This window comes from Myotis lucifugus, unplaced genomic scaffold (genome assembly GCF_000147115.1).
Source record: "Myotis lucifugus unplaced genomic scaffold, Myoluc2.0 scaffold_0, whole genome shotgun sequence".
Classification (NCBI taxonomy): Eukaryota; Metazoa; Chordata; class Mammalia; order Chiroptera; family Vespertilionidae; genus Myotis; species Myotis lucifugus.
The window spans coordinates 24406795-24420278 of NW_005871048.1; the positions used below are offsets into that span (position 1 = coordinate 24406795).

General features: G+C 42.3%; 1 protein-coding gene across 1 annotated transcript in view; it reads left to right on the forward strand.

Moving 5' to 3' along the window:
• The first annotated feature begins 227 nt into the window (after positions 1 to 227).
• PCSK1 (proprotein convertase subtilisin/kexin type 1) overlaps positions 228 to 13484 on the forward strand; it is a 37835-nt gene continuing 24578 nt past the window's right edge. The window contains exons 1-5 of the mRNA XM_006081201.3: positions 228 to 599; positions 3988 to 4092; positions 7532 to 7642; positions 9511 to 9657; positions 10903 to 10979. Of these exons, the coding sequence (XP_006081263.1) occupies positions 420 to 599; positions 3988 to 4092; positions 7532 to 7642; positions 9511 to 9657; positions 10903 to 10979 (620 nt within the window). The 5' untranslated portion in view covers positions 228 to 419. The remainder of the gene's footprint in view (positions 600 to 3987; positions 4093 to 7531; positions 7643 to 9510; positions 9658 to 10902; positions 10980 to 13484) is intronic.

Genomic DNA, 13484 nt, shown 5'->3' on the forward strand with positions numbered 1-13484 from the left:
CAGAATTTATGACCAGACAAGGACAGTGTTAACTGATCCCAGCAAATGGTTCCTTCCTTTTCTTAATCCCTCGCTGCTAATTTTAGCCTCCTCTCCACCCCGCCAGGAATACCATCCAGATCTTAGTCCAGGTAGATCTGACGTCAAGAGATGGCTTTCGTAGATTTGACGTGTAAACACTCATTTCCATTCCAGCGGGGAAGGGCTGGGGCTCCACTCAGCCAGAGACGAAAGAACTGCACTCAGCGCTCGCCACCGCCCAGCCTCTCCTTCAGTCCCTCCACTCTTCTCCCAGAGCAACCGGGGCGAGAGGTGGTCCTGAGCCCGAGTGTGGAAAGAGCGAATCTGTCTGGCTTTTCTCCTGTCTGGCTTCTTCCCCCCTTCTGCTTCCTACTTCTGTGCCAGCGAGCGTGTGAGCCATGCAGCGAGGAGCCTGGACTCTGCAGTGCACTGCTTTCGCTCTCTTTTGCGCTTGGTGTGCATCGAACAGTGTAAAAGCGAAGAGGCAGTTTGTGAACGAATGGGCAGCGGAGATCCCCGGGGGACCAGAGGCAGCCTCGGCCATAGCCGAAGAGCTGGGCTACGACCTTTTGGGTCAGGTAAGAGTTTGCACTTTCAAGAAACTTTCTGGGGCCCCTGGGGACGGGCGGGGACTGAAGCGCGATCTCCCAAGAGTGAGCCCCAGGTTGCATTCTCCTCAGCCCCGCGCAAAGAACAGGGAGCTTCTTCGGCTCTCGCCCCTGCGGGCTCGGAGCGAAAACGCTTGCATTCTTTATTGTTTGGGCTGGGCGCAGCCAGGCTGAACGCAGCCGCTGCAGCTGGGTAGAGCTTATTCTTGCTGTTGTTCGCTCTGGAATTGAAATCCGTTCCCGCACGGTTTGAAGAAAAATCCCTCCACACTTATTCACCGAACTTGAGATGCACGCAAGCTCTTCCCAGCAAAGCGCCCCCGGGAGAGGCAGTGCGCTCTCTCCCCTGGGACTCAGCCAGTCTGCGTCAGGAGCCGGCTGTTTCCTTCCTTTCAATATGGCAGCATCAGACCCACGTCCTGTTGCAAGGGGCTAAATAGGCTTGGAGGTGTCCGCGGAAGCCTTTGGGGGCGCGTCTGGGGCGTTGGGAGAGCGCCAGCGGCCGGGACTAGCGATCCAGAGGTTGGGGGTCGCTGGGGGGCCTGGGGAGCTGGCGGGAGAAAAGATGGGTAAAAGATATGGACCAACTGTTCACGCCCGGGGAATTCACCGAAAACTTGGAAAGTCCGAGCTTCACAACTTTGCTTGGTCAACACTCCCACCCCCACCCAAAGGGGGTCAAACTTCAAAACTGACTGTGGGGAAAGGATTTATTTCTTGTCCCACAGCCAAATGCATAATAGCTTCCCTGGGGTTTTCAGCTTGTGAGGGAAACTTGCCTCCAAGTGAGGACTGGGTTAATAGACAGCTGCGGGCGGGGTAGGCGTGGGGGGGGGGGGGCAGGGGCAGGGGGACGGGATGGGCTGCTTAGCTGCGTAATTCAGGGGAGAAAACCAGGGGATGTGAGTTCTAATCTAAGTGTCCCTTGGCTTAGAATCAAGCCTGCACCTCTTGCCTTGGGAGTTGAGCGGAGGAGGGAGTTGTAAACATTTTGGCGCGGTTTTTTCTGGAGGTGGTGGTAGAGCTGTGGCTGAAGTCACAGATGAGTAATCTGCGTGGGCATAGGCTACGCCATAGAGCGAATCCACTGGGGAATACGCCTTCCCTTTGCCAGAAGCTTTATTCTCCAACTTTATGAGCCAAGCTGTCTTTGAAATGCCCAGTAGAAACGTCAGTACACAGATCACCTTCTCCGTGTCCCAGCAGCAGACCAAGACTTTTGCTTTTGTTCACACCTTATTCTGTGCCAGGCTCCGTGTTAGGGGCTGAGGACTAGGAGGAAAAGACTTGCAAAAAGTCAAGCATCTAGAAGAGACTGGTTTAGAAACAAATGTTGTAGTGACATGTAATTGGTGTAGTAATAGCTGTACCCAGAGTCTCCATATTTGTGGATTGAAGTTGGAAGGGAATTGGGGAGGGGTGAAAGAGGATAGCACAGAGGAGGAAACACGTGCACTGTGTTTAGGAAGAAGCTAAAGTTTGATAGGAAAACATGATGAGATTGGAGAGGCACTCCAGACATCGAAAATCGCTGGTGGGAAACAGGGAGATACAAAGAAAGCTGCTTAGTAGTAATTTGGAAACTGCAAGGAATTGTATTTGAGAGAGTGAGTGTGTAGTGAGTGGAATCATACTGGTGTGTATGGGGGCATCAGGGAGATCCTGTGTGTCCTATGAGGATGGGGGGCAGACTAGGGGCTTAATCCTATAACCGTTCGACAGCTAAATAACACTGGTAACTGTGGAAGGAGATTGTGGGAGAGAGCGAGAGATAACCCCTCTTCCTTTTCTCACCTATTAGCCCCAGGCATACATCCAAACCTGGACCATTCGTTATCGGAATTGCCTTTCAAATTCATAAATACCAAAACTAAAAAACAATAAATCAGAATTCTTGGTAGGATCCTCAAGGAAGGGATAGCATAGTCACAAGCTTTAAAAAATAGTAGGAAAAACTATATTTACACATGATTTGCATATGCTATATTTTCTGTAGCCATTTCCAGTCAAAGTGACATTATTAACAAATGTTTAAAAAATAACAGTTCTTTGTGAAAAACTAATAATGCTTTCCTGGTTCTGCTTATTTCTCCTTCTGTTTATACTAAGTTAGCTGAGCTCCTTAAGGCCTCAGGATTGGGGGGTGAGCAAAACCAGTTTAATAGCAGATATAGAGCTAAGCATTGGCGATCTTTCCTATAGCTACTGTTTTTCCTCCCCAACTCAGTCTAGAACTTATAACAGATTTACTCCCTGAAGTTTAGGATTTGAGCAGGGCCTAAGGATCTCTATTTAATAATTCTCTAGGTGATACCCTGGCTGGTATGGCTCAGCTGGTTGGAGCATCCTCCCATATAACAAAAGCTTATGGGTTTGATTCCTGGTCAGGACACATACCTGGGTTTCAGGTTCCACCCCCAATCAGAGCAACCAATTGATGTGTTCGTTCTCTCTTCTCTCTTCTCTCTCTCTCTCTCTCTCTCTCTCTCTCTCTCTCTCTCTCTCTTTCTCTCTCCCTCGCTCCCTTCCACCTCTCTAAAATCAATAAGCATATCTTTGGGTGAGGATTTAAAAAAATCATCTAGGTGATGAGAACCACCAAATTAAAGAATACAATTCTTCTGAAATAACCCATTGTCAATTATTTGTCTCTTAATTTAAAAAGAAATACAGGGTATCTAGAGAATTTGGTAGCTTCAAATTAACTACTCTTTTGAATAAAGGGACATAGCTTAAAAGAATAATGAACATAGTTCTAAATGGACCAAAGGTGTTGATGTCACCCAGGGGAGTTTACACCTGCCCTAAATGTGGTATGTTGGCTTTCCCCTCAAAGCTGTAAACTAGTGGAAAGTCTAATGGTCACTACTAGTAGCTTGTAACAATTATCACTATGGAGTCAATGGTTATATTTGATAACAACAACAAATTGTTGCAAGTGAATGTGGCACTGACCATATATAGTATACAAAGGTTTTGCTTGCTTTCTACAGATTATTGTTCTCTGAAAGAATGAATTTGATAAAATGGGTTTTTAAAAAAGAAATGTCTGCCCAAATACACAATATTGTCTCATAGAAAAACAAATGGAGTTCCTTTGAAATGTGTGAAACAGAAGCACCGTCAGCCCCCAAGTATAGTGGGAGCCCAAGTGATAACTTCATGAGGTTCATCTCACTCAACACACTAACCAGAGAGGGATGGCTTCTATCAGTATCTTCTTCATGACAAAACAAGTTAACTTCATGTACAAGGAATGGGCTTAATAAAAGCTGTCTCTAATTTAGCTTGGTTTCAATCGACTCCATATATTTATTTTGGAAAGTGGATTTTATTTTTAATTTCTTTTATTTTATAGATTGGATCACTCGAAAATCATTACTTACTCAGATATAAAAACCATCCCCGGAGGTCTCGAAGGAGTGCCCTTCATATCACTAAGAGATTATCTGATGATGATCGTGTAAGTGTTGTGCATTTGTCTTCAAACCAACCTGACTTATCTGCTCTCTATATGATTGCCCACAAGAGCAAAAGCACTTTGCAAATGTGATTCTTCTTTATTATGATTGCAATTATTCATCTGTAGTGTTTCTTGTTATTTCCACAGGGTTGTGGAAATTATACATAATAACTGGATTGAATTGAATTGGTTGAATTATCTAAATTACACACACACACACACACACACACACACACTCACAAATCCAGTCTAAAGGCATGAAAGTAAATATTGAAAATAAAGTGGCAGCACTAATTAAAATGTTTGACAATACAATCAATCAACAACCTTTTATGTTATGCCTATTATGTACCAAGCACTTCAATATCTCATGTGGGGATGCCAAAGAAATATATGAACCTTGCTTTTAATAACATTTCACTGTAATTGAAAATGACATTCTGCCATTTCTATTTAGTTTGGTTGTACAGGAAACTAGTATTTATGAGGAAGCTTTAAATCCATGTCTCATAAGTAAATGTTTTCCTAAGTATTATATTGTTTGATCCAAAACATGTTATCTCTTTTTAGCCTCGTTTGAATACATATTCAATGATTAGGCAACAGCAGGAAATGTCTAGAATGAATATAGGTAAATAACATGGGGATAATTTGAATGTATGTATAATATAACTATTGATTTTTGAAGCCTGTTTTAAGGTCAGCAAACATTATTAATAGAAATGGTGACTATATTGGGAGTATTGGCAGTTTGCATACACAATGTTGCCTTTTCTTGAAAATTTGCATACTGATGGAAATTTATCCTGGCTAGGCTAATATCTGTACACATGATTTCTGTTGCCTAGGACAATCTAGAGACTTACAGAAGTTTTGTGAGAGACAGAACACAAACTTTCAACTTCCTAGAAAGAAATGTATAAGTGAAAGAAAGGTGATAGAACTGTTGAAAGTAAATGGAATTCATAAACCCTGTGAAATAATTTACTTTTTCATTTGTTCTGCAACTAATAGAATTTTAAAAAGAGAATAAGACAGCCTTGGCCAGATAGTTCAGTTGGTTGGAGGGTCATCCCATGTGCCAAAGGGTTGTGGGTTCAATTCTCCATCAAGGCACATGCCTAGATTTCTGTTCAATCTCCAGTCAGAGCATGTACAGGAGGGAGGAGGGTCTCTCTCTCTCTCTCTCTCTCTCTCTCTCTCTCTCTCTCTCTCTTCCACCCCTTCTTCTCTCTTTAAAAAAAAATCAATAGCAGCATATCCTTGGGTGAGGTTTAAAAATTTTTAAGAAAATAATAAGACAGATTATTAGTGATCTGAGTTACTACTGTTCCAATGTAAAATGCAACCATACCCTGACAAAGAGTGCTATCTCAGGACCACAGACAGTGAAACACAGCTCAGACACACCCATTGCTGGCTTTTACTGGCATTAATGGCTAGAAGTGGGAGATCAAATCAGAGCCCGGAACACTACTTTAAAAGTTTCTTGTCTAGTATAGACTTTCCTTCACCATCCCCAAACAGACAGCTTATTATCTGTGAGCTCTGGGAAGAAGGACAACTTTCAGGACTCTGGCTAAGCTTAGTCCTTGGGCAAAACAAGAGAGAGACTTCCTTGTTTATTAAAGGCATGCCTGGCAGCAATGTACAAGGAAATCAAACTGACCTCCCTTCTCATCTTCATAGGAGAAAACTGGACATAGTGGAGCATCCCTAGCTGTTGTTATTATTTAAAATAATCTCACTAAAATGAACAGGTGCATTCTTTAGATATTTCCTTAATAGTTGATTTGGGGGAGAAATCTCAAGGAGCAATGAAGAAGAGCTAAGAATGTACTCTCTAACATCACTTCGTAAGAAAGAAGTCTGTATGATCCTATAAAATTATCTCCAGAATAATTTAATTGTAGGAAAAATCCTAGAACCCATAGAAACTTGAGTGGATGGGTGGACTAAGTGATCTTTAATGCTCTTTCCCTATCAAAAGGATTATTTACAAAACTAAGTGCATAATACCTATTATACACATAATAGTAAGACCACCATTTTATTCTGTTCTACTTGGTTTGCTCCTTCAGAGATTAATAAGGGATCTGCAGTCAGTGACACTGATCACAACAGTTTCCAACAATTGAATGTCAGAGTGCCTCTTTTTATATTCCATTTAAAAAAATTGCTTTTGTCATTTTATTGCCTTTTTTTGATGGGGGAATGATATCCTTTCAAATTAGCCCTCTGAAATGCAGCAACCCTCTATCTTTATGACTGTTGATGAAATCTCAAACTATAAGTTACCCTCTTCCTCAAAAATTAGTTCTTATTCCCTAGCAGCCAGCTTTCAAAGACTGACTCAGAGGCAGGCAGAATATTCCAAGCATTGGGTATTTTAAGCCAAACAATTAAGCTTGAAAATACAGGCACTTTAAAAAAAATAAATTATAGTGACTAATTTCTAGCTCTCAAGTCCCTCCAATATTTATAATTGGCTTGCAGTATATTTTCTAATTGCAAATTCAGTCTTAGTGGATAGTTTTATCCTTCAGTTGCAAATTATATTTTAGTTTTTAGTTTTAGATGACTCATAAGTATCCTCACATTAACAATATCCCAACACACCCTGGACTGTCATCATGTTTACAACAGAGAGGCTATGCTTTGGGTAGGAAACAGTCTTGTTGCTCAGCAAAATAAGAGCAGGATATTATCTCCTAATGAATATCTCCACAAGGCAGCCCCTCTCCCTCTCAGGACCTCAAGTGTAATAGGATTATGCCATAAATGTGGGGCAGGTGATTTTTGTACTGTCAGATCTCTTTGCATAATACATGAGACTAAATTAATGGTAAGTGTGCATGGTCAATAGTGCTCATTCATCACCCTGGATCTGTTTCTTATATTAAATACTCTTAAGTAGGAGGTTGAAGCACAGGGGAGCCAGATTTGCAAAGACATGGCTTGTGTAACATTGCTATTTCTACCTTTTGTGTGTAATGGAAGAGAAATTAAGCTGCAAGAGCATCATAAAAACAGTCTCTGGGATCTCTTAGCCTGTTGACTCATTCCATGAACAAATTTTCACCTACAGAGTCCTGGAACCTCAATATAAAAATGGGTATTATGGTCCATTTGCTGATGAAAGCAGGCTGCACTTTTACTTCCACTGTAATCACAGTGTAAATAATTTGAGGCAATCATCACTTTACTGACGCCTTCTCCTCCCCCTAAAGGTTCACTTTACTGTAATAGAGGAAATGTTCATCTCCCCAGTGGGCAAATCCTTCTCACTGAGCTGCCAGTTTGATCTGCAGTTAAACATAAACATTGTGGAGCTGCCTAAACTCTGATGGGAAGGGTATTAGGCCTAGTTAGAGGAAAGATGATTACACAGAGGTTGCTATTTGACTGTTGATTTTTTTTGCTATAAAACTCCTTGTAGGTTATATGGGCTGAACAACAGTATGGAAAGGAGAGAAGTAAACGTTCAGTTCTAAGAGGCTCAGCAGTAAATCTCTTCAATGATCCGATGTGGAATCAGCAGTGGTACTTGGTAAGTACCTGCAGGACTGTGTGGGACCCTTGTTTTTTATTTTGTTACATCTGCACAATAGATTTGTTTTAATGATGGAGAATTCAGCAAGGGCTAGGTTACTTGGAGATCAGGGCTAATGGGACCTTCCATGATCTGGATCTTCTGTTTTACTAGGTGAGAGTGTCTGAAACACAGATCTTCAGCTGCTATGGTTGTGGGGGTTACCTTCATGTCTTCTTAAGCTTACCTGGAGTAATGCAGAAGAACCATGTCTTGCAAGTTAGGGGTTCCAAAACAGTATTAATGCAAAAACAACAACAACACATTTCATTAAAGTTACTCTTGAGAACCATCACTCAAAGAATACAGTAAACATGATTCTGTATATAAACCTCTGAGTGACAATTCTTATGTGCTTACAGGTAAGAATTTCTGAACAAGGCAAGGAATACAAGGAAAGATAAAAGATATCTATTTGCAGATGTCCAGTTTTGCAAACCATTCTACCTTTAAGATAGTTACCAAATCCTTATTGGTATGTGGGCGTTGCTAGCCTACAAAGTGTTCTCCCTTCTGTTTTAGTATAAAGTCTCCAGAGTAGTAATATATGCTAAGAATATTATAAAAGATAAATTTTTATGATGGTCATAAGCTAAGGCTTAGACATCCTTGTTGCATAATGGATCACAAAGGGGATCAATTCCTTTTGACTCTCTCTTAACCTAAGCATCACTTGCTCGTTGAAAAAGAGTCTCATTAGCTAACATCTGTGCATTTACTATGTGCCAAATACTATTCTATACTATTTGACGTGAATGAACTCACTTAATTCTTACAATATCATTATGTTGTAGATATAGCAATTCTGCCCATTTAACAGATGAAGAAGCAGAGACACTGGCAAGTTGAATAACTTGCCAAAGTCACCTGGTTACTAGTGGCTCATAATTCAGAGCTCCAGAGGCCCTACTCTTAACAACCACATTCTATGGTTGTTCTTGTGACTGACTTAGAGGCCTTCTTCCCCGGCTTTAGCCAACCATATGCCTGTAGTTCCAGCCTCCTGTAACTCAGCTTCATGTTGGTTAGTAAGGTCTTCCCCAACCTCTTTCTGAGGCGTATCAGCAGTCCGTTCATTGACACTTTTGATTGTTATTTATAAATGTCTTATTGACCCCTTTACCATAAACCTGGCACACTTCTAATGTACTTCTCTCAAATGCACGGGGATGTGCTCAGGACTGTGTTCCCTTGCTGTTCAGCTCTTCTCTCCTATAGTCCCACACATTTCTGAAATGCTATTTGCAAAAGAAAACCCCAAATTCCCTCCCACGGATACTTACTCCCTAAATCACTAATATTTGCAAGTAGACAATTAAATTGCAAGTCCTGGTGAGACCACAGCATCCTGGTTATTCTCAGTTCTGTTTTTTCCTTTCAAAAAAGTTATAAAGACCATTCACAAATGACTGTGAACAAGACAATATAAAGTAGGTTTGTTGTGGCAATAGAAGCTTAGGATTTGGGGGAGATGGAAACATGGGCTATCAGATAAAGCTTAGGTAGAGGAAAGGCTGGAACACGTCATTATAAATGAAAGTTAGGGACAAAGGTCTTCTCCAAAGCCATGTAGCTCAAAGAGAAGGGCACAGGGTGATTCATTCTTTGGAGTGATTTTCCATTGAAACTACTGGGAAGAGCAGCACTCTGATGATTCACCGGGCCCTACCCTCAACTTTGTTTTTTATTTCACCTAATTGCCTTCTTCTAAAGAGGAGAGTGACCTCAGGAAAAACAAAGATGGGTCTCTGGACTGTGGCTTCACTTCTCATTTTGTAGCAAGCAAATGATGCCTTTACCAATGCTTCTTTGTGTTTCTTTACCAGCAAGATACTAGGATGACTGCATCCCTGCCCAAGCTGGATCTCCATGTGATACCTGTTTGGCAAAAAGGCATCACTGGCAAAGGAGTTGTTATCACTGTACTGGATGATGGCTTGGAGTGGAATCACACAGATATCTATGCCAATTATGTGAGTCTGGGAGCTGTCTACAAAGACAGTTAGGACTTTCCTTCCCTCAAGCAGGAAGCTGCTCAGATGTTGGCCCAGGGAATGATGGGCCAAGGTTTTGCCATTTCCTTCACCTCCCTGGCAGCCCATATGAATTTACTGTATCAGGGGACATCAAAAGAATTTAAGGACTGTACAAAGTCATATGTACTGGGGGTGGGAAAAGGCACCTACACCAAGTAAATTATGAAAAGTCATTCAGACTCCATGCCATTCAGTACGGGTGACATTAAAGTAATCAAATCAAGCCTGATGCCCAAGATCATGTTCACAGTCTTCCTCTTCACCTCCCTCATGAGTCAGCATCTCTCACACTGTGAAGCTATGTGAATAGGATGCCTTTCATGCAAATTCAAAGTGTGCATCACACAGTGCAAAAAGGACAAGCTGAGAAAAAAAAGCTTATTAGAAGTGGGAAATAATTAAATGAAAAGTATTTACTTGTTTATGAAGCTTTCCATAATAGCTTAGGCCTTTATTTAGATTAGTGCTTCATCTTTAACATTGTCCCTTGTCTTTCTCTTATCCTTTCCACTCAGCTACATTCCACAGCCAAAGAGCAAAGGGGAGGAGAGGGGAAGGAAGAGATAAAGATTAGCAGAAAGTAGGATTTATGAAAGGTTATGAAAATATAGAGAAGTGGCAGTAGTGTGATAGAATTCCTAGTGGGAGTTTAAGTGTAGCAATCTGGTTGAAAAGGGGGTGGACCTGGAAGCTTGTCTTGAATTTCCAGCCCACCCTCTTTAGTTAAATTACACGTTTACTTGGTATACCTGGGGAAGCGGAAAGAGATCGCTGTGACCCTGATCCACCTCTTTTCACCTATATTCGTAAGAGAGATGAGTGTCACAGTGTTGCTAACTTGCTCTATAGCTTAGTTATGCCATTCAACTTCTCTGGACCTCAACTTTCTCATGTGGAAAATAAGGTGATTGAATTAACTGAACTGATTCCTCCGGTTTTAGCATCCTATGAGTGTCCATGAGCTATCAGTTTGGTAACATTCACTGAGAATTGGATGCTGGCTTGATTCTCTGTCTCTTCCTGGTTTATGGGTATAACAAATGACCAACCACTGGGCCAGAAACTCTGAAATGCAGACTTTCAAGCTGTCAGCCAGTCTGGAAAGGGGATAGGGGTAGAAGGCTTGGAAAGTTCTGTGTCATTTTTCATGATGCTACAGTGTTATTTTTGTTGTCTTTTCAGGATCCAGAGGCTAGCTATGATTTTAATGATAATGACCATGATCCATTTCCCCGATATGATCCCACAAATGAGAACAAGTGAGTAAATGTGGATTTGCCAGGGGGGTGGGGACCAGGGGTGTAGTACTTTAAAGTGCTTTTATTTGAGCTCTCAGAACTGTTCATGCACACTATCCATACCACAATATTGTACTGCTTTTAAAACAGAAACCCAAACTTCTCTTTTGGCTTATAGAACCATATTTCAATTAAAATTTCTTCTTATATTATAAAACTAGAGGCCCGGTGCACTCTAATTTTCATGCACTCTTCTGTAGGGGGGAGCAGTGCTCAGCCCAGCCTGTGCCCTCTCACAGTCCGGGACCCCTTGAGGGATGTCCACCTGCTGGCTTAGGTCCGCTCCCCAGGGGATCGAGCCTAAGCCGCAGTTGGACATCCTTAGCGCTGCCGAGGAGGCGGGAGAGGCTCCTGCCACTGCCACTGTGCTTGCAGCCATCAGCCCAGCTTGTGGCTGAATGGGGCTCCCCTTGTGGAAGCGCACTGACTACGAGGGGGCAGCTCCTGCATTGAACATCTGCCCCCTGGTGGTCAGTGTGCATCATAGTAACCGGTCGTTCCCTGTCATTCTGCCGTTAGGGTCACTTTGCATATTACCCTTTTATTATATAGGATACTCCCCTCAAATGTTACTGAATAGTTATACCTTTAAAAAGAATGCTTGGGGCATAAAGAGTAAAAATGTTTAGCTCACCCCTGTTCCCTATTCCTCTATTAATCTTCCCATATTAGAAACATGCTTGATGTTAGTCATGAAAAGAAATACAGATGCCCAAATAATAAATCCCCAAAGCTTCCTATGGTGGCCACAACCATGCTGACCAGTTCCTTCATAAGAGCAGGGCCAGACATCATACAAGAGAAAAGTACCTTGAGGCATGGTCATCAAATTCAGCACAGTCTCTGGGTCATTGGATTAGTTAGCACCCTGTTCCAGAGCTCCTGCTGGATATTTTAAAGTTAAGGGGAAAAAGAGGATATCTTCTGACTCCTATATTGACTCTCCATAGCAGCTACAGGGTGATGAGGGAGGTCAAGAGCCAGATCAGCCAAAGCAGGAAGCCAAGTAAAGATCAAAGACAGTTTAACCTTCTTTCCTAACCCCAAAGAAACTTCACCCTCTAGGCACGTGGCCTCAAGTGTCAATGTCCATGTGTGAACTCATCTTTGTGCATAATGATATATCTCATAGACTTTAAGGAGACCTGCACAATTTTCTCTTTATTTGCTCCACCTAGAAGAGACTTACATCAAAACAGATCAAGCCAAGGCAAAATTAGGGCTTGCTATTACAAGTGGGAATGGAAAGAGCAAGCCACAAAAAGCGTTGTGGATGCCCCATAAAGTGCTTCCCTCTTTTCTTCACGTGGTTTTCTCTCTCTTGGACTACTATCCAACTCAGGTCAATCAAGCTCTCTCTCCTCTCTCTCACTTTCACTTTCCTTATCTCTTTTTCTCTCTTTCTCCCTTATTCTCTCTCAGAATTCCAATGTGGCTGATGGAATAATTTTGACCTAAAGTTGTTTCTTTGAATGGTTTCCCCTCCAGAGGCTGACAAAACCCAGGAAGGGAGGCTGGAGCTCATGGACTTGGCTTCAACTTCTGGGTGTCTATTTCCTGCTATGGGAGAAGAGGAGGATTGGAGAGGGTTCTAAGATACTGCTTCTTTCAGTACCACTTACTTCTTCTAGGGTTTATTTCTTAAGGGGGTTAACTACAAACACCCATGAGAGGTTAGAACATCTATTAACAATACAACAAGAACTGTGAGGGAGTGTCCTTGTGGAAAGTGAGATGTTTCTGGAACTCACAGCAGGGTCCCCATGTAAATTTTCAGCCATTTTCTGAGTCAGGGCAGTGCAGGACCAGGAAGAACATCTGCTCTTTTGGGACATTGCTGTGTGATGTTAGCCTGGCTGGTTGTCATAACTTTGCTCATTACCAGTATTGAGAGTGACCTGAGGACATCACCTCTCTGGCTCTATTTTTTCTTTTTTCTCCTAAAGTGGGTGACAAAGCATCTCTTCCTTGCCCCTTGAAAGGAACTTCCTAAAGAAATGCCAATAAGCGCTTGAAAGAAAGGAGTGCCCTTCTTGGAATTTAGTGAAAATGACAACTCTCACCTCACCCACTTGGTCAAGAGTAAGAGGAAATATGCCAGCAGACACATGGGTGCAGTAGAGGAGGCTGTTAGCTGGAGGTGTTGCCTCCTCCCCAGGCAGTGTACTCTGGGTCTGGCCCCAGGATCCAACATTGGTGATGGCTGCATGATAGGTGAATACTTAATGAAATGATATTCTCTAGAATTTTTCTACTCACGAGAAGAGGGATACAGATTTCCCTCTATCCTTCTCCCAAAAGAGGAAATCTCACATCACAATATTTATAATAAACACAGTATTTATAATATAACTAGGGGCCGGGTGCATGAAATTCATGCATGGGGTGGGGAGGTGTCCCTCAGTCCAGCCTGCACCCTTTCGCAATCCAGGACTCCTCAGGTAGGGTCCCTAGGCCTGACCGACA